The 20,229-nt window shown below is 38.4% G+C and overlaps 1 protein-coding gene across 4 annotated transcripts in view; it reads left to right on the top strand.

Annotated features, from left to right (window-relative positions):
* The first annotated feature begins 2,676 nt into the window (after positions 1-2,676).
* The window catches only part of LOC103042932 (fibronectin-like), a 66,110-nt gene continuing 48,557 nt past the window's right edge, over positions 2,677-20,229 (top strand). For 3 of the 4 annotated variants that reach the window (XM_049473076.1, XM_049473075.1, XM_049473074.1), the window contains exons 1-12: positions 2,678-2,898; positions 3,591-3,716; positions 4,719-4,856; positions 5,648-5,779; positions 6,376-6,513; positions 12,529-12,684; positions 13,462-13,668; positions 14,621-14,806; positions 16,232-16,408; positions 17,934-18,086; positions 19,231-19,359; positions 19,727-19,867. In XM_049473076.1, the coding sequence (XP_049329033.1) occupies positions 2,736-2,898; positions 3,591-3,716; positions 4,719-4,856; positions 5,648-5,779; positions 6,376-6,513; positions 12,529-12,684; positions 13,462-13,668; positions 14,621-14,806; positions 16,232-16,408; positions 17,934-18,086; positions 19,231-19,359; positions 19,727-19,867 (1,846 nt within the window). In that variant the 5' untranslated portion in view covers positions 2,678-2,735. Of the gene's footprint in view, positions 2,899-3,590; positions 3,717-4,718; positions 4,857-5,647; positions 5,780-6,375; positions 6,514-12,528; positions 12,685-13,461; positions 13,669-14,620; positions 14,807-16,231; positions 16,409-17,933; positions 18,087-19,230; positions 19,360-19,726; positions 19,868-20,229 lie in introns of all 4 variants that reach the window. The other variant, XM_049473077.1, reaches the window with a different exon arrangement.

Raw genomic sequence — 20,229 nt, 5'->3', positions numbered from 1 at the left:
AGTTTATAGAATAAAAAAAAACTATGTTAATTTTACTCAAACATAAACCTATAAATAGCAAAATCAGAGAAACTGTTTTGCACGAATTAGCTTACTGCTAGCTACATTAGCCTCATAACTCCAGTGTAAATCTTACAGTAAGGCGTAGGTTTGGAGCTCTGAGCTGACGGTGCTGCTGATGATGGACTGCATCTGGGTTAAGAGTACAGTGGTATAAAGTGGACGTTTTTGCTGAGCTGTCTCTCTCTAATAGTCTCTGTATATTCTGTGGAGATCTGGCGCCGTTTTCGCCTCATAACAGGCTGGTGATGTATGTTCTGAGGACTGAGCTGAGAGGGGCTGGAACCAAACAAACCGTCGCTTTGAGGGCTTCGCTCTGGACCCGGGCTGATGTAACAGCGCTGAATTTGTTTATGGGTTAATATAAAGTCGGCGTGATGGGCCCGGTCTCCTCCCTCGAGCCGGTTTCTCCCGGGAACGCTGAACTTTTGTCCTCGGGCCTGACGAGAAGCAGCGGTGCTTTGACAGCCGGGCTACAGCTAATCCTCTCTGAGGGGTCAGCGTTCTGCGAGAAGGTCGAGTAGGTCTGGAGAGAGAGGGCGTGTATAAGCAGCGCTAATGCAGTCGGTTGTGCAATCTGGAAATGTTAGATATTTTAAAAAGAGAACCTGTTGGTTCCAGGTCTTCAGTTCCAGAAACACCAAGGTTTTTAAACATCATGATTAATAGATTTGTAGGTTACTCTTTTTAGGATGTTTTCACACCTGTAGTTTGTTTCTCTGGTTCAGAGCTGGTCGAACCACATGACTACCTAAAAAATCAGGCTCGTAAAAAATCATGATACTAATAAAAATAATAATAACGTCATATGCAAAACCATAAAAACATCATATGTAATATAAAAATGTGTAAAGCATATTATTAGACATAAAAAAATACAAAATTTATATATTTTCTGGAGAAAAAAGACGTGTAAAAGTTGGAGTGCATTATGGTAGTTTGCGTGCACAGCGGGGCTGGGGGAGAAAGCTGCGCTCACTTCTCCTGCAGAAACTGAACATAAAGTTTTAGACTCAATAAACATCCTTTAACCAGCTATAATCAACACATGTCCACCAGAAACATTCTGAAAATGCAGACCTTTCTTTTACTAAAAGTAAAATATAACTGTTTCATGTTAAATCAATTATATTTTAAACATTACGTTACATACAGGCCACAATTTAAAGTCTTATTTATTAAGTAAATCTAAGTTCTATCTGGATTTGGAGTAATGGGATCTCAACTTGGTTTTATATTCTGCAGAGTTTGGAGTCCTATTTTTTAGGAAAATCTAAATGTTTGTATACCACGCCAGTAAATTCGTAAAGATCTCATTCTCATGTATTTAAGATATATGTTTCAAGTGATGCTACTGTAGAATTTAGGAAAAGTGTCTATTTGATTGTGCATACACCCGATTTTTTTTTTCTACACTATTAATATGGTATTAGCATTGAATGAGTTTACCATAGCATGTTGGAGTATTCGGAGGTAAAACGTAAGAAAAAAAGGCCCATTTGGTTTTGCATTTGGTGGGCCCTACAAAGCATTTGTGCTTAGGGAACCCAAATGGCTAGCGCCGGCCCAGTGTGCTGGTCATGTTGGGCGACCAGCATGGTCAACCTTAGTCATACTGGTTGTCTAGCTTGGTCACCACAAAATTTAAAAACAAAAAGGATACCCTGTACTGGTTAAAATCTAATCTGGTCACCCTCCTTGACCAGATTAACCACCTTAAACATCTGTGAATGTGTAGACATTAGGACTAGTTCACTTGTAGTGAAACGTCTTCTGGTCTCGATCCGACCCAGCTATCAAATATACTCCTTTTTAACTGAGCTAAACTGCTGATATCTTGCAGTTTAATCTGATATACTGTATATATTAGCCAGATAATATACTGCTATGAACAAACGCTGTCTCTGCTGCTCCATGCTGTTTACACACTAAAAGCGCGGTCAGTGCAGTGTTCACTGCTTACAGCCATGCGACTCTGCACCGCACATCCCGTTAAAAACACTGTGTTTAAAAGCACAGCTGCAAATTTTTTAGCGTTCAGTGTTAAAACAGCTTCACAATGCACAGATATATGCACTGGAACATATGATGAGAAAAACAGTTTTAATACTTTTATCAAATTACCTTAGACATCTTTTGTAACGTTTTAAAGATGAATAATTGTAAAAAAAAAAAATCACCTCACTGCTTTGTTTCTCTATAGCTTATTAAAAATTGACTGTACAGGAGAGACTGATGAGTTTAAAAAAATGATGGATCTCTGCATTACTAATAAAGTACTTTACAAGCTGCTCAGAGATATTTCCATCATTTGAATAAATAAGAAACACATAAAAGCACATATTTGACATATACTAATATTTTACGTTTCTACAATAGGAAAAAATCATTTTTTTTTATTAAGACTTGTAGAAAAAGAAAAAGTACTTCCCTAAAACTATATTACAGTATGAGTATATTACCAGTTGTCCTGGTCATGCTGTAATTTTACAGGGTTTTTAAGTTTATGGTTTGGAGGGGGTCCATGTACAGTAGTGGTGGGCGTGTCCTGCTGTATTAGCCCCTCCCCCGGACTGTGTGAGGGTATATAAGCAGTGTAGAGCTGTAGTTGGGTCCATAGCAGCAGCTCCGCGGCGGGGTGTGTGAGTGTGTGTTATTTATTACTGGAGCTCCGGATGATCAGCGGGATGCTGCGGGGGTCTGTAGCCGGGCTGCTGCTGCTCTGCGCGGGCAGCGCGGTGCTCGGGGGGCCGCAGGCGGGCAGAGGCGAGGAGCAGCAGCAGCAGGTCGCCCTGGACACGGCGTTCCTGGAGGCGACCCAGTACTCCGGCCTGCAGGGTACGACCAGTTCATTAATATACTTTAATATTCCCATTAATCTGCTTTAATATAGATTATTATCTGCAGTATTAGAATGCAAATGTGAGAAATTTAATTTTAGACATATTTCTTAGTTTCTCTGTTATTTTAATATGCAATATTTAAAGTTTTGAAGTTTTTCTTGGCTACTTTTCTGAGTATTTTATGGGGATAAACAGTGTTGGAGCAGTTAATTTCCAATAATCTACTTTAATATATATTATTAGCTACATAATTAGGATGGAAATGTGAAAAAAATAAGTTTAGACATATTTCTTCTATTTTTTTCTTTTTAATGTAATAAATATTGCATTTTAAAAGTATTTCTTAGAAACTTTTTTCGAGTATTTTATGGGGATAAACAGTGAAGGACTAGTTTATTTCCCATTAATCTCCTTAAAATTAGTTTATTACCATCATGATTAAGATGGAAATGTGTAAAATTTAAGTTTAGACATATTTCTTCTGATTTTTTTCTTTTTATTGTACTAAATATTACGTTTTTAAATATTTCTTGGCTACTTTTCTGATTATTTTATGGTGATAATCAGTGTTGGAGCAGTTTATCTTCATTAATCTACTTTAATATATATTATTAGCTGCATAATCAGCTTGTGCAGATGTTCCTGTATCAGCTGATGTTTAATCGGTTACTGTGTTGGTGGTTATAGAGGGCTGTACTGAGAACAGTCGGTTCTACCGGGCGAATGAACAGTGGGAAAGACCGTATATGGGCAGTACTTTACTCTGTACCTGTCGAGGATCAGCCGGAGTCACCTGCGAATCCAAACCAGCAAGTAAGCAACTGATATATAACATTAAATAACACATACTGCATTTCATACCATAGTAAAGATACTAAAATGGATTTTCAGGTGATAGCATTAAAGAACTACTATGTAAACCCAAACAAATGTATGTATTAGACATCAGTATGGGTGTGAAGAACCTTTAGGGGTCATTTGATGTAACGATTCTTTAATATAGATTATTAGCAGCATGATTTTTTCAGATTTTTCCCTTTAAATGTGTTAAATATTAAGTTTTTAAGTATTTCTTGGCTACCTATTATTTTATTATTACGTATTTATTGGGATAAAGTTTAGAACCAGTTTATCTCACATATCTTACCTTTAATATATATATATAAATATATTTTTATGTAATAAATACTGTAGTTACCTCTTTATTCCCTCCATCACTATTGTATATAGTGTCTCTTGTCTCACGTCACACTTGCTTTAACTTTGGGAAGGAGAGGGTCTCTGAGTGGTCTAGCGGTCTAAAGTGCTGCCACTATGATCTAGAGCTCGCTGGTTTGAATCCTGGTCATGCAGCTTGCCATCAGCTTTCCCCTTATCACTCCTAGGGTGATGTGGATCAGCACAAGGCTGCGCCTGTGAGCTAATGTATCAGAAAAAATATATATAAACAGTATATTTGTCTGTTTATATTCGTACTAGGGGTGGGAGTTTTTACGTTGGCCCTAAAATAATATTACGATATTTCATGGTATTTTTTCACGATAACGATACTCTTGGGGATATGACAAAACACTGAATTAGAAAAATTATTTCAAGAATACACTACTAACATAATTTCAGTCCACTGTATGTCCTGCACAGATGCAGTATTGACAATAAAACTACTTGACTTGACTTAAAAAATCTTTTTTAAAAAGATTATAATATATAATAATAATAAGTTTGTGCTTTCACCATTTTTGAAGATCGTTTTTTTTCCCTGACAGCAACAATATAACTTGAATTTGTAAACCTGTGTTGTTTTTGTTGTGTTAGTGGAGGAGACCTGCTACGATAAAGTGAACATGAGGTCGTATCGCGTTGGCGAGACGTACGAGAGACCTAAAGACGGTATGATCTGGGACTGTACCTGTATCGGCTCTGGCAAGGGCAAAATCAGCTGCACCATCGCCAGTGAGTTCAGTACTACACTGCACCGCACTGCACTGTTACATCACATTCTGATACGACTATAAATCAGCTTTAAATCTCTACATACTCACAGCCTACACTTTTTTGAGTAAATTTAAAATTTGAGTTGAAAGTAACTTCAACTCGGTTTCAAAACTTAAATGTTACACAGAGTAAATAAGTGAACTGAACTTCAGTCAATCCTTTCTTTTAGTAAACTTTACTTCATTTATTTTTACTGAATCAATCCTTTCTTTTAGTAAACTTTACTTCATTTATTTTTACTGAATCAACCCTGAATCACTTACAGACATTTCTCCCAAATTCCAAATAAAAATATTGTCATTTAGAGCATTTATTTGCAGAAAATGAGAAATGACTGAAATAACAAAAAAATTCTTTCAGCTTTCAGACCTCAAATAATGTAAAGAAAAGTTCAAGTTCATATTCATAAAGTTTTAAGAGTTCAAAAATCAATATTTGGTGGAATAACCCTGGTTGGTTTTATGCTGCTTTACTCCTGGTGCAAAAATGCAAGCAGTTCAGTTTGGTTTGATGGCTTGTGATCATCTTCCTCTTGATTATATTCCAGAGGTTTTCAATTTGGTCAAATCAAAGAAACTCATTTTTTTTAAATCGTCTCACTGAATCCCACTGAAGTTATAAACAGTGTTTCCTTCAGCCTGGACTCAATACTCTAAATGTTGTTCTGATTGTACAGTGAACCCAGTGAATTGCATTTTTAAGTTAAATTTGTTGTTATTAATGAATAACTCTTTATTATCTGATGCCAGATCGCTGCCACGAGGGCGGGCGCTCCTACAGGATTGGTGAGAAGTGGACCCGCCCCCACGACACCGGCGACTACATGCTGGAGTGCGTCTGTTTGGGCAACGGCAAAGGGGAGTGGACCTGCAAACCCGTGGGTAGGTGCATACGCTGAATTAGGGGGCAGTGAGGGCAGCGTGGAGGTGGTGGTGGTGTTGGCGGCGTGGGCTGGAGAACAGATCAGCAGCAGCAGGAATTCTGGGAAGTCAGAGTCCAATGGTTAAACTCATCACTCTTCAAATATTTAATAACAGGACACGGATCAATACCTAAAATCTGTGTCAGACATGAGCTTTCCTCACTACTTACAGGATTCTCAATTTGGTTTTTCACTCATTTTAATGGTCTGTATTGCAGATTAAAGGAGAACTCTGGTATGAAATTGACTTTGGGTGTATTTATTAAAATGTGATAAAGTTCTTACTTTTGTTGACTATCCTGTAGGAATGTAGAAAAGGAAAATTGCACCCAGATAGGGACTTGAACCCAGGACCCCAGGACCCCAGTCCCACTGTGCCACCATGCCCAGCTTTCCTTTTTCAGCTACCTTGACCTGCAAAGACCAAAATAAACCATCTCAAACCAGTTACCAGCAAAAACGGGTATAGAGATGAATTGTTTAGCAAGGTTTAGCAAAATGTTTCTGTCAGAATGGAGAAAGCTCAGTTCTTAAATAAAACGATGCTTCTTTCAGCGGAGCGATGCTACGATTCCTCGGTGGGCTCCTCGTATGTGGTGGGTCAGACGTGGGAGAAGCCGTATCAGGGCTGGATGATTGTGGACTGCACGTGTTTGGGAGAAGGAAACGGACGCATCACCTGCACCTCCAGAAGTGAGTAATAAACCCCAGATTTAATGCTCTTTACCTTTAAACCAAATCAAATGTTCAGATTTCAGACTAATCCTATATGAACTCAAGCAGCCGTGACCTACACACTGTCTGAAGGTCACTTCTGTGGTCTATTGGATTGTAAAGTGATCAATAATTGACGTGTTTATGTCGTTTCTGACCCTGTTTGACACACTGTTATCTATAAGCACGGACTAATGCTGCGTTTATTTACCTTAGAACTCCATCAGAATATCAGAATAGGCCCTAAAATAATATCACAATATTTCATGGTATAACGATACTGAATTTGCTGAATCAAAAAAAAAAATTCAAGAATACATTAATGCAACAAAATAAAAATTAAATTTTACTATTGCATTTGATATGATATTGAACACCTCTAATAACTCAGATATTAAAAAATACAAGAATACAATTTTATCAGATTTGTAACAGAAGTCAATAATCCAGGATGTCATGATACTAATAATAATAATGCACTCCAAATATCTCCAAATATCCAGAATTAAAATAAAATAAATGATACTGGACAGATACAGATATAATCTGTATCTAGTAGATACAGCTCTAGAAAAAAGATAAAGAGAGCACTTCATATTCTGAATCAGTTTCTCTGATTTTGCTATTTATAGGTTTATGTTTGAGCAAAATGAACATTGTTGTTTTTTTCTATAAACTACAGACAACATTTCTCCCAAATTCCAAATAACAATATTGTCATTTAGAGAATTTATTTGCAGAAAATAAGAAATGGCTGAAATAACAAAAAAAAAGATGCAGAGCTTTCAGATCTCAAATAATGCAAAGAAAACAACAAGTTCATATTCATAAAGTTTCAGAAATCAATATTTAATGGAATAACCCTGTTTTTTAATCACAGTTTTCATGCATCCTGGCATCATTTTCTCCTCCACCAGTCTTACACACTGCTTTTTACACTCCTGATTCAGAAATTCAAGCAGTTCAGTTTGGTTTGATGGCTTGTGATCATCCATCTTCCTCTTGATTATATTCCAGAGGTTCTTAATTTGGTAAAATCAAAGAAACTCATCATTTTAAGTGTAAAATTATTGGAATAATACCATCAACTCTGGCCTGACATCTTTTCCAGATCTGATGTACTTGTTAGGTAAATGGAACGCAGCATTAATCTTTGCTTGTATAATAAATTTGTAATTAATAAATGAATAAGTATAATATTATTTTTCTCAGTTGTTAAACTGGGTTCGCTTTATGTACGTTTAGGACTTGAAAAGGTGTGAAATTATGTTTTAGGTCATATTTATGCAGAAATATAGACCATTCTAAATGGTTTACAAACTTAAATTATAAACAATAACTACCGGTGTATATATAGCATAAACGGAAACATACTATAGATTTTTTACAATAAATGAAATGAAGTGAAACGTATGTAATGTAATGTATAATGTAAATCTAAGCTTAATTTAATTAAACAGAAGCACCTAAAACCACCCATATAAACAGTTTTCAGAGGATAATACCATGTAGATTAACATCTAGCGCTCATTTAACTTGTCTGACATAGCTTTACAGGTGAATTAGAAGGAAACGTTGGCGACACTCCTGTTCCTAATACTACTTGTACTAGTTTTGAATAAAATGAGATAGAGATAGATAGATAGTAGGGGTGGGAATCGATTACTATCTCACGATTCGATTCGATTCCGATTTTGGGGGCCACGATTCGATTCAAAATCGATTTTTGATTCAAAACGATTTGAATTATAAAAATTTCTGCTTCTGGCTTATGAATCTTATTGAAAAAAAACCCTCCATAATATACACTGGTCCTGGAGCAGGTAATGTGTTACAAAAACAATAAAATGTGCAGGAATGTGGGTCTTCAGTGACAGAGGAATCACTGGGATATCACAATGACGTTAATGAACAATAAATAAATAATAAATAACACTGCTTTATTACCAGGCTACTAGCGGTGGTGTGTAGGTGACGCTGCTGGGCTGATGTGATGATAGCAGTGGAGCGCTAAAGTTCAGGAGCAGCTGCTGATTAACTAGTTAATTTAAGGTCGTTGTATTTCTTCAGAAAGGGGGCAGGAGGTGGAGAAATTAATTCATATTGTCCATTCCTTAATTCCTCTGTGATGAGGAGCTGAAATTAGCTCTGATTAGCTTATTTTATTTTTCCGTTCCGCCTTAAATGCTGCAGCCTGCTGCCACCTGTAGCGTTATTTAAGGTGGAACTGGAAAGTTAGCTTGTTAGCTAGCTAACAGTTACTGAAACTAACTACTAGCGATCTTTTTTATGCTTGTTATGAAGCATTCTGCCATAAAACATTAAAACTACACGTTAATCTAAGGTAATATAGTGCTTGTTCTGCCATCTTACCGGTGATTCTCAAACACCTACTACGCTCTGTGTGGGTCTGGAAGACCTCGGTTTGAAGGGACAAGCGGGTTGCCAGGTCCAACAAAAATACCCAGCCCAAAATCAGTCCAAAACCCGCCCCTCAGAATCGATTTTGGGACATTTTAAATCGATTCTGAATCGTAGTAAATGAGAATCAAGATTCTTATGTGAATCGATTTTTTGGCACACCTCTAATAGATAGATACTTTATTGATCCCCGGGGGGAAATTCTTGGCATCCAGCAGCAGGTTACACAATACACAAAGTTAAAAAAGATAAAATATAAAATATAAAGATACATATAAATACAATCAAATAAGAAATAGAATATACAGTGTAAATGTACAGTCTTCGTGTGTGTGTGTGTGTAATGGAGATGGAGAATGGAGGTAGTGCAGTTGAACACAATAGACAGTGAACACCAGTTGATGTGCATAATGTGAGGATAACTGATGTCAGCCAAACAGAAAGTGCAAATACACAGTTATATAATAATTTAAATTAAATTAAGCAGTGCAAAAGATACGTTAACAGTGCAAAAGATACGTAAACAGTAGGTGAATTAACTAGTGAATGAACTACTAGTGCAAAATATGGTAGAACTATAAAAAGTGTTCTAGGCATCAGCAAGTCTGAGAGTGTGTCCATAGCTGGGGGTGTGTCCATGGTGTGGCCAGAGTGGCCGGAATGAAAAAGTTTCACAGAGTCTTTAGTTTGCTGTGCTGAGAGGAGTTGAACAGTCTTATGGCCTGAGGAACAAAAGACTTTCGGAGTCTGTCTGTGGAGCAGGACTGGGACAGCAGTCTGCCGCTGAATGAGCTCCTCTGCCTGGTGATGGTGCTGTGCCTTATAATCCAGTGCATCTAATCAAATGTATGAAAATCATAGTATCACAATAGGTCCAGAAACAGCTACAGAAATCGAGTAACATCAAATAATGAATTTGTTTAAAAGCCTCTATTATAAGGATTCACTGTAAGAGCCTGAGGTTTGGGTTTTGGAGAGCTGGGAGGAAGTCATTGACAGGTTTTACAGCTTTAGGCCAGTTTTTACTGCTTTTACAGTTATAGACCAGTGGAACATCTGAGCTCATGTGTGAGATTGGAGGTACTGGACTGTAAACTGGATGTTTGGATGTGATTGGTGGATTTTTACTGCTGACTGCTGTTTTTTTTAACTCTGTCTTTAAAATCCTGGTGTCAGCACAACTAGGGTCATTCCACCAAATGGGTACCCTTTGCTTGTTTTAACTCTTCCAAATTATACTTTATTTTTCATCTTTTTTTTTAAACTCTGAGGCTAATGACACACATACATTTAACTATTCACATATATTTAACTAACTAACTAGCATGTACTGGTCAAATTCAAACAGCTTTACTTAATTTAAATAAAGATTTCTAATCCAAAGATGTTTTAAAACTCATGTAAAATTTAAAAAGCATGTTTAAAAGCAAGTCCACTAATTTCTTTTGATTTTCTCTTAAAAAAGTCTCTATTTTAAAGAAATGATAGACTGCATGTTCAAATAATTGATATTTATGACCAAAGAAAATCCTGTTACTGGAACTCACTCCTGTTACTAGATTTTTTTTATGTTATGAGTAACAGGACTAAAAGTGAAAGGAATGAGTTTTTAGCTTAGAATTAGCAAAAGCATAAAAACGTAGCTATATGGCGGCTATGCTAATAGCATGAGGACACTGATCAGACACATTCCAGTGATCTTCCCAAAATTTGTATTTTTAAAACATAAACAAACAAAAAAAAAAAGAATTAATTTAGGTAACAGGACTGAGTGTTGAGATCGATCTTCTCCTCAGTCATTACAGTTACAATAAGATCAACTATACAGAAAAAAAAACTAATGAGGGAACCTAGTTTTGGTCTTCCCATGATCTTCAGAACCAGAACCAGCTGATGATGTCACTTCCTGTTGTAGATGTGACTTCCTGTTGTAGAGTGTTCCAGATGTTTCAGATGATCAGGGTAATGTGTTTTATGGTAACAAGACTGAGTGAAAACCGAGGTAAACAACTAAAATGTGTATTTTTTAACTTAAATATTATGTTTTTATTATGAAAAATATATTTTTAAAGCATAGATGGGATTTTAATAATTTTTTTTCATTTTAAAGTTTATAGTTAGAGAGTGGGGTAACAGGTAACAAATGCTTTTTTTAGTGTTTTAAGTAGTTTTTATTAATATTTTTAATTACATATCTTAATTTTGCAAATAGGTCAGTGTACAAGACACTGTGCTTAGTAATAAAATGTATTTTAAAGTTATTTTGTGTGCACATTTATACATAATTTCCTGGGAACAGAAATGGCACCCATTGGGTGGAATATGTCACTAGAGTTTCAGTTTAATGCTTTAGAAATTTAGTTTTTTAATGATTGTATTAGATTTGTTTGATTTTATTTCACTTTTCAGCTTCAGATTCTGCAGCCAGATTCTTTATATTAGCGCGTCACTACTCAGGTGATCAGACCCTGCTTACAGCAGTACTGCCGAGGCTCCAGCGGCAGGAATAAAGACAGCAGGCTGCCTAACATTAGCATTGTTAAGTGACATCAGGGAGGAAGTGAGTTTGAACAAACACCATTAGAGACGCTGTAAACTTCCTACACCTCTCCAGCCAGCTCTGTCTGGAATGTGTCGGAGCCAATAACACGAAAACGCTCGATAAAAAAAGAGCTGGATACTGGAGGGAAAAGCAAACCGGTCGCCAAAAAACTGTGAAGAAACAATAGAGAAGAACATGGTGTTTTGGAAAGCTACTTCCTTTGTGGAGTGATTTACTTTTACTAACGATCTGAAGGAAAAGAAAAGGAGTTAGATTAGATTGAATGGAGTTTAGAGTTATGGAGACCCAGCCCAAGTCTAAGAAGTTATAGAATAGAATGGATCTGGATCTCCAGATTCGGTTTCTGAATCAATTTCTCTGATTTTGCTATTTATAGGTTTATGTTTGAGTAAAATGAACATTGTTGTTTTATTCTATAAACTACAGACAACATTTCTCCAAAATTCCAAATAAAAATATTGTCATTTAGAGCATTTATTTACAGAAAATGAGAAATGGATGAAATAACAAAAAAGATTCATAGCTTTCAGACCTCAAATAATGCAAAGAAAACTTTTTTTTTTCATGAATCTTGGCATCATGTTCTCCTCCTCCACCAGTCTTACACACTCCTTTTGGATAACTTTATGCTGCTTTACTCCTGGTGCAAAAATTCAAGCAGTTCAGTTTGGTTGCTCTTGATTATATTCCAGAGGTTTTCAAATTGGTGGAAACTATTTTTTTTTGTCCTATATATATATACACATAGGTTTTCAGCCTTTCCTCTTATAAATCTGTTCTGAGAGGACAGGTTACACTCGAAAACAAGGGGTAGTGTACAAAACAGAAATGGGACTGGGCCTAAAAATCCAATTACAAGTATTTCCATGCATTTTTCAACAAGACAAAGCTTAAGCTCATACTGCACATTATATTATAAAGGCATGGCTGTAAAAGAATGATGTGTGGATGGTTTTGGAACTGCTGTGTTGCTGCTGATCTATAATTCTCTTTATTCTTTGCTTCTTCAGATCGCTGTAATGATCAGGACACCAGGAAGTCGTACCGTATCGGCGAGACCTGGAGTAAAGTGGACACTAATGGGCACAGACTGCAGTGCCTGTGTACGGGTAACGGCCGGGGGGAGTGGAAGTGTGAGAGACACTCGTCTACACACACTGCGCTGGGTGAGTCTTCACTTCTACAGCCGTACACTGGAATTAATCGATAGGCGCTAATTAGAGCTGAAAATGTATCCAAAGACAATGACACTTTATTTAGCTTAAAATAATGTAACTAGGGGGTGGCGAGTGTTCCAGCTGTCTAAAGCCACTATGATGCCACTATGATCGGGAGATCGCTGGTTCGAATCCCGGTCGTGCAGCTTGCCATCAGCTGCCGGAGCCCTGAGAGAGCACACACAGTTGGTCTTGCTCTCTCCGGGTGGGTACAGTAGATGGCGCTCTCTCTTTCCCCTCATCACTCCTAGGATGATGTCGATCAGCACAAGGCTGCATCTGTGAGCTGATGTATCAGAACCGAGTCGCTGTGCTTTCCTCCGAGCGCACTGTGATGCTACTCGGATGTTTATATATATTCGAAAAGGGGCGGGGTCTGACTTCACATGTGTCGGAGGTGGCGTGTGCTAGTCTTCACCCTCCTTGTGTTGGGCCATCACTAGTGATGGGGAATAAAACAAGTATGGAACAATTGGCCTCACAAATAAGGGAGAAAAAATAGGAGAAAATTACAAATAAAAAAAAAAATAATACTACATTTTATTTTATCTAAACAAAACAAAACCAAACAAAAATAAAACAGAAAAAGTCAAAAGCTTCACACTTTCAGTGGAAGTAAATGTAAAAAGCAGTAATTTTGGAGCGTTTTTGTTGATTCACTTTGTATTAAATGATGCTAAATGTAAAAAATGTTGGTGTGTAACAGTCTTTTCCTGTTGGTAACAGGTCCTGGAACAGGTACGGAGCTGGTGGCTCGGGTCAGACCCGTCACTCATCAGGTGGACGTGGTGAATCAGCTGGTGGAGGAGGAGGGATCGTGCCGGGTGGCCTCCGAGGTGATCTACTCTAACGGCATGAGCTGGGTCCAGACTCAGGGCAGCCAGCAGAGGATCTGCACCTGCGTTAACGGAGGAATCGGCTGCGAGGATTGGGGTACGTTGTTCCCACCAATCAGGAAAGAGCTTTTGGACCTTAAGTGTAATGGGATGGAGTGTAGCTACAGACTAGTAGCTCTCAAGCCCAGAGGGTTGTTGAACCCAATTGCAGAACAGTTGATATTAAAGCGGATGTCGTCAGGGTTGTGGTCCAATAGACTACCGCTGCCCTGGCTAGTGAATTGGGACACGGCTGGGGAAAAAAAACGCCCTTATAAGGAGATAGGGAGCCTGAGAAAACGAGAAAAACAATAACGGGAGAAAACTAAAGTCACGCCGAGCCGACAGAGAGAGAGAAACAGGGGAGGAATATAAACAAAAGCTCTCCAGAGAAGCATTTTATTATTATTTTTTTTTCATTATCGTTATTATTAGACTTTAAACAGAAAAAGATCATACGCGTTCAGTGTGGCATTTTTTCGATAAGCTTCTGCTACGTCACAAAATTTATTTCAATCCAGTGTTGCATTAAATATTAATTTTCACCAAGATTTTGCAGCAGCATTGATGATGGTAGAGTCTAACAGCTGCACAAAGCAGCTCTTCTCCATCCAGCACATCCCAAAGATTCTCAATGAGGTTAAGGTCTGGACTCTGTGGTAAACTCTCTCAATCCATGTGTAAAAATGATGATCTCATGCTCCCTGAACCTTCATGCACTTTTTCACAATTCCTGCACCATGAATCCTGATATTGTTATCTTGGATGGAATATGAAGAAAAAATAAATCCATTGATGTATATGATGGAATAACCTGGTTTCTATTCAGTATATTCAGGTAGTCAGCTGACCTCATTCTTTCAGCACATACTGTTGCTGAACCTAAACCTGCAGACCAACTGCAGCATCAACCCCACATCATTTAGGACAGGTAGTGTGTGTCTGAAGGTTATGAGTACTGATACCCGTGGTCTTTCTCTATGTGTGTGTGTTTGTGTGTGTTTGTGCAGATGGTCAGTCTTCTCAGGTATATGGTGGGAACTCTAATGGTCAGCCGTGTGTGTTCCCCTTCGTGTTTGAGGGAAAGACTCATTATTCCTGCATCTCTGAAGGACGAACCGACGGGCAGCTCTGGTGCAGCACCACCTCCGACTACGACTCAGACGGACAGTACTCCTTCTGTACCCAGAGGAACTGTGAGTACAGATCTGATTTACCCTAAACAGAAATATCGGATTTAAAACCATTCTGATTCATAAATGTTCAGGAAACACTTTTGAGTAAAGCTCACAATTACCGTATTTTTCGCACTGTAAGGTGCACTTAAAATTCTCAATTAATTTTCCTAAAAATCATCAGTGCTCCTTATGTATGAATTTTACCAGTCAGGTATTAAGGAGTAAAGCCACTCTACTGAAGTACAGAGTTATACAGAAGTTTCAGTTTAGTTCTCCAGCACTGGGACTGGAGAAGTATGAGCATTAGCTGCTAACCGCTTATGCTATACTCACTCAGATAAGTATTATTTACATTTACATTTACGGTATTTAGCAGACGCCCTTATCCAGAGCGACTTTCAACAGTGCTTCGTTGTTTACATCAAAATATCCAAAGCTATTTTTTTTTATTGGATATTATTAGCCTTTAGTCTTCTCCTGTCTACTCTGGCTTGCACTGCTGGAGCATTATTAGCATTAGCCGCTAACAAGCCACTAGCTAAGCGCTAGATCTTTTACCGTTTAGAGGGGAGTATATCAGACTGTAGTCTGCACCTTTACCATGTTAAAACAAGCTACTTGGGAAAAAATGCTAGCTAGTATTGCCCTGGCTTACAAAAAACACTCAGGGTTCCTTAATGTAGCACTGTCGGGCGGCATTAGGCGCTAACCACTAGCAGTTAGCGGCTAATGCTAATAAATTCAGGAATCTAAGCTTACTCTAAATAAACGGAAGTGCTTTATTCACCCAAATAAACAGGAGAGTTTTCAGGAGAGAAATCTATGTAGATTAACATCTAGTGCTCATTTAACTTATAAGAACATCTTTTTCATTAAAGTTTTGTTTAGTTAGCTTAGCTTTACTTAACTTAGTTGCCTACCCCCTGTTACCACCACCCAGCGGTGGGACCTGTTGAATTAGAAGTTCCTTATAGTGTCTCTTAAACTGCACCTTATGTTCAGTCCATAAAATATGGTAAATAAAACATTGATACTTATTCTTCATTTTTTTGTCATATCACCAAGATTGTGGCATTAAAACTCCTAAACATTGCGTAAATATTGCATTAATATTGCATTATTTAAAAACCCAACTCACGCAAGTTTAAAACACAAAAAAGCAGTGTTAATTCTAATGTATGAATTACACCATTTCAAATTAAATTTAAATTTAAAATCCATTGAAATATGCAGATTACAGATTAATTTACCTTTGCCAGTTTTTGAGCTCTCTATATATAAAGCCCCCTGTTTCAGGCCAGGCTTCAGCTCTGGCTGATCATAACGTTTCTCCTCGGTTATAATGAGGCAGTGGGTTTAGTCTGGTCTGGAGGTGGAGGAAGATGGATGAGGTGTGGATTTGCTCCTCAGAGCTGCAGTTTATATTTATTAAATCTCTCTCAGTGATGGTGACGACCCGCGGAGGGAACTCCAATGGCGCCATGTGCAAATTCCCCTTCATCTACAACGGACGCAACTACACCGACTGCACCGCCGACGGACGCCGCGACGGCATGAAGTGGTGCGGCACCACCACCAACTACGACGACGAGCAGCGCTTCGGCTTCTGCCCCATGGCTGGTGGGTAAAAACACACAGTAAAATCCACAGTGTTAAAATCCACAGTATATATATACAAGGGTTGAACAATGAAACTGAAACACCTGTGATTTTAGTGTGGGAGATTTCATGGCTAAATTGGAGCAGCCTGGTGTTCAATCTTCATTAATTACACATTGCACCAGTAAGAGCAGAGTGTGAAGGTTCAATTAGCAGGGTAAGAGCACAGTTCTGCTCTAAATATTGCAATGCACACAACATTATGGGTGACATACCAGAGTTCAAAAGAGGACAAATTGTTGGTATACGTCTTGCTGGAGCATCTGTGACCAAGACAGCAAGTCTTTGTGATGCATCAAAAGCCACGTTATCCAGGGTAACGTCAGCATACCACCAAGAAGAACCAACCACATCCAACAGGATTAACTGTGGATGCTGTAAGAGGAAGCTGTCTGAAAGGGATGTTTGGGTGCTAACCCGGATTGTATCCAAAAAACATAAAACCACGGCTGATCAAATCACCGCAGAGTTCAGTGTGCACCTCAACTCTCCTGTTTCCACCCGAACTGTCCGTCACCACAATAAATTATTGTGCTCTAAAACCAGGTGTTTCAGTTTCACTGACCAAACTATTATATCTCTACATATTTGTGGACACTCCTTTTAATAAATGCATTTAGCGACTTTAAGTTACACACATTGCTGATATTGTAGACAGGAATGTGTTGGAACACACAGGTGCTCCTTTGCAAATTTCAAACAAAAATGTTAGCATGTGCCAGAGATTTCTGTAAGTCTACAGCTGACGCTCTAGGATTCTTCCTCACCTCATTGATCATTCTGTATGTGCTGTGCTCTTACAGTCATCCTTACAGGACTTTACTACGCCTAGGGAGAGTAGCAGCAACAGTGCTGAACTTTCTCCATTTGTAGAGTGTCTGTCTTATCGTGTGGACACATGAACATCAAGGCTTTTAGAGATACTTTTATAATCCTTTCCAGCTTCATGCAAGTCAACAATTCTTGAACGAAGGTCTTGAACGAAGAGCTTGACCTTTTGTGCTCTTTTGAGGCATGATTCACATCAAGCAGAAATGCTTCTTAAGAACAGCAAACTCAAAACTGGTGTGTGTTTTTTTATAGGGCAGGGCAGCTTTTTTTAACCAACACATCTCAAAACAATCTCATCACATTCTGCCTCCTCCATTTAGCTCTTAGAAAAGTCATTAGCCTCGGGGTTCACATACTTTTCCCTCCTCACTGTGAATGTTAATATGTTGTGTTCAATAAAAACATGCAAACATATATATGTTTTGTGTGTTTTTAATTTAAACAGACTGTGTTTGTCTATTGTTGTGACTCAGATGAAGATCAGGAGACATTTATTGACCAATTTATGCAGAAATCCAAGTAAAACCAAAGAATATTTTTTCTTGCAACTGTATATACAGTAATCAGTAAATGTATTAAATATTTATTCCACTGTGTAAATCTCTCTTTATATCTTTATATATGTGTCTCTCTCTTTCTCTCTCTTTCTCTGTAGCTCATGAAGAAATCTGCACAGCTAATGATGTGATGTATCGTCTGGGTGACCAATGGGACAAGCGCCACGACACCATGGGTCACTTGATGCGCTGCACGTGTTTGGGAAATGGGCGTGGCGAGTGGAGTTGCATTGCCTACTCTCAACTACGAGGTATACCAGTATAATATGCAAAAACCCCGGTTGCCAAGTATGTGAATTGGCTTAAGGCGCTTGGGCCAAAACCTCATTGCTTATTCTGCATGATGATAAAGAGGGCGGAACTTGCAGCAATGGTATGCTGTAGATTACAGAGAAACCAATTGGTTCTGACGTTTCTGTGAAGGTATCTCCTCCGACAGCCTCACCACACCCAATATGTCCATTTCATCGGAGCTTCAGAACAGAGTTTACCTCCACAGAGTAGAGAGTAGGCGTATGGAGTCTTTTGTAAATGCTAATTTAGCACCTTCAACCACAGACACATCTCCTTTTCTTGAAAAGATGTGGATGCAATATAGATATCTTGCTATGTGGTGTCCCCAAATCTGCTGTAAATATCTGTGATAAAGGTTAAATAGCCTTTTGGAATGTTGGGTTAGCATTTTTGTGCTATTTTGTATTTCCACTTGGGTCTCGACTGCCCCTTTAATAACTATAAGTACTCCAAACACCCCAAAAAAAAAACCTGCATAGAAGAACCACCCTGGCGCCACCCATCACCAGAGCCCCACAGAATAGCCACAGTAGAACACAGTAGGAATAGCCAGCAGACTTCTTCTTAGGGAGGGATCTGTACCTACTGTCAGTGGAAAGTCAGCAATGAGGGAGATGTTAGAACTTAGGTATGTTTCTGTATAGCCCATAGATATATTCTAAATTGTGCAAAAAGTTAGAATGTTAAAATGAACGTGAAAATGAAATTCTAGCACAAATGCAGAAGAAACAATCATTTGGAAGTGGTCCTTTTGAAGTTGAAGGTGGTGGTTCCATCTCGTAAATACGATTTTTCTGACACGACTTGAAGGCAGCATGAGTGTTGTACGTGCCAACACCCCGGTTGCCAAGTATAGTACAACTAACTGCTCGGTTCTGCATGGAGGATATCGAATTTTTAATGCTATATGTGCAATAGAATTGAAGATAAAATATCTTTATGGCTCAAAACTGCTTGAGAATTTTATTCTGGGTGGAAAAAAGAAGTTGCAACACTGCTCAATCTTGTAAATTTCTAAGAATTCCAAGGAATTGAGTGCGATTTCTTCATTTTTGGACCTGTAATAACCATATAATCTGTTTTTTTTTTTTTTACCTCCAGATCAGTGCATCGTAGACGGCCACACGTACGAGGTGAACCAGAACTTCGACAAGCGCCACACTGAGGGCTACATGATGAACTGCACCTGCTTCGGTCAGGGCCGAGGACGCTGGAAATGCGACGCCATCGGTGAGCCAGCAGCAGATTCGCTTTCTTTTAATATCCGCAGTCCTCATCTCTGGAGACTTGCTCACTGATCTGCAGAAGTTTAATAGTAATTTCGGCTGTTCTGCAGTAACTTTCTCCAGTTTCCTGTGATTCAGCCGAGTGACCTGAGTGAACAATAGCTTTAGTATTTTATTATATCAGAGCTGTAGAGGTCAGGAGAGCGAGACAGGCGGCAGGTCTATGGTAAATGTCGCACTTTCCAAACCTCTTAAAGCCCTTCAGAAGGAAAAGCCGCTGCCGCTCTGAAGAGCAGATGTTTCCTCTGCAGCTGCTGGAGAGCCAGAGGACGCTTTGCACTTCTCTTATGTAAATATTTCTCTCGCCTCAGATCAGTGCCAGGAACCCGAGTCCAAGGCGTTCTACCAGATTGGAGAAACGTGGGATAAGGTGATCCAAGGAATCCGGTACCGATGCTACTGCCACGGGAACGGCATCGGAGAACAGGCCTGCGAACCCCTGCTGTCCTCCGGTACGCTGTTTTTGCTATTTATAGGTTTATGTTTGAGTAAAATGAACATTGTTGTTTTATTCTATAAACTACAAACAACATTTCTCCCAAATTCCAAATAAAAATATTGTCATTTAGAGCATTTATTTGCAGAAATTGAGAAAAAAGATGCAGAGCTTTCAGACCTCAAATAATGCAAAAAAAAAAAAAACAAGTTTATATTCATAAAGTTTTAAGAGTTCAGAAATCAATATTTGGTGGAATAACCTGGTTGGTTTTTAATCACAGTTTTTTTTATGCATCTTGGCATCATGTTCTCCTCCACCAGTCTTACACTCTGCTTTTGGATAACTTTATGTTTTACACTTCTGGTGCAAAAATTC

The sequence above is a fragment of the Astyanax mexicanus genome, unplaced genomic scaffold, assembly GCF_023375975.1.
Source record: "Astyanax mexicanus isolate ESR-SI-001 unplaced genomic scaffold, AstMex3_surface scaffold_33, whole genome shotgun sequence".
Taxonomy (NCBI): Eukaryota; Metazoa; Chordata; class Actinopteri; order Characiformes; family Acestrorhamphidae; genus Astyanax; species Astyanax mexicanus.
This window is presented reverse-complemented; position numbering and strand designations above follow the sequence as displayed.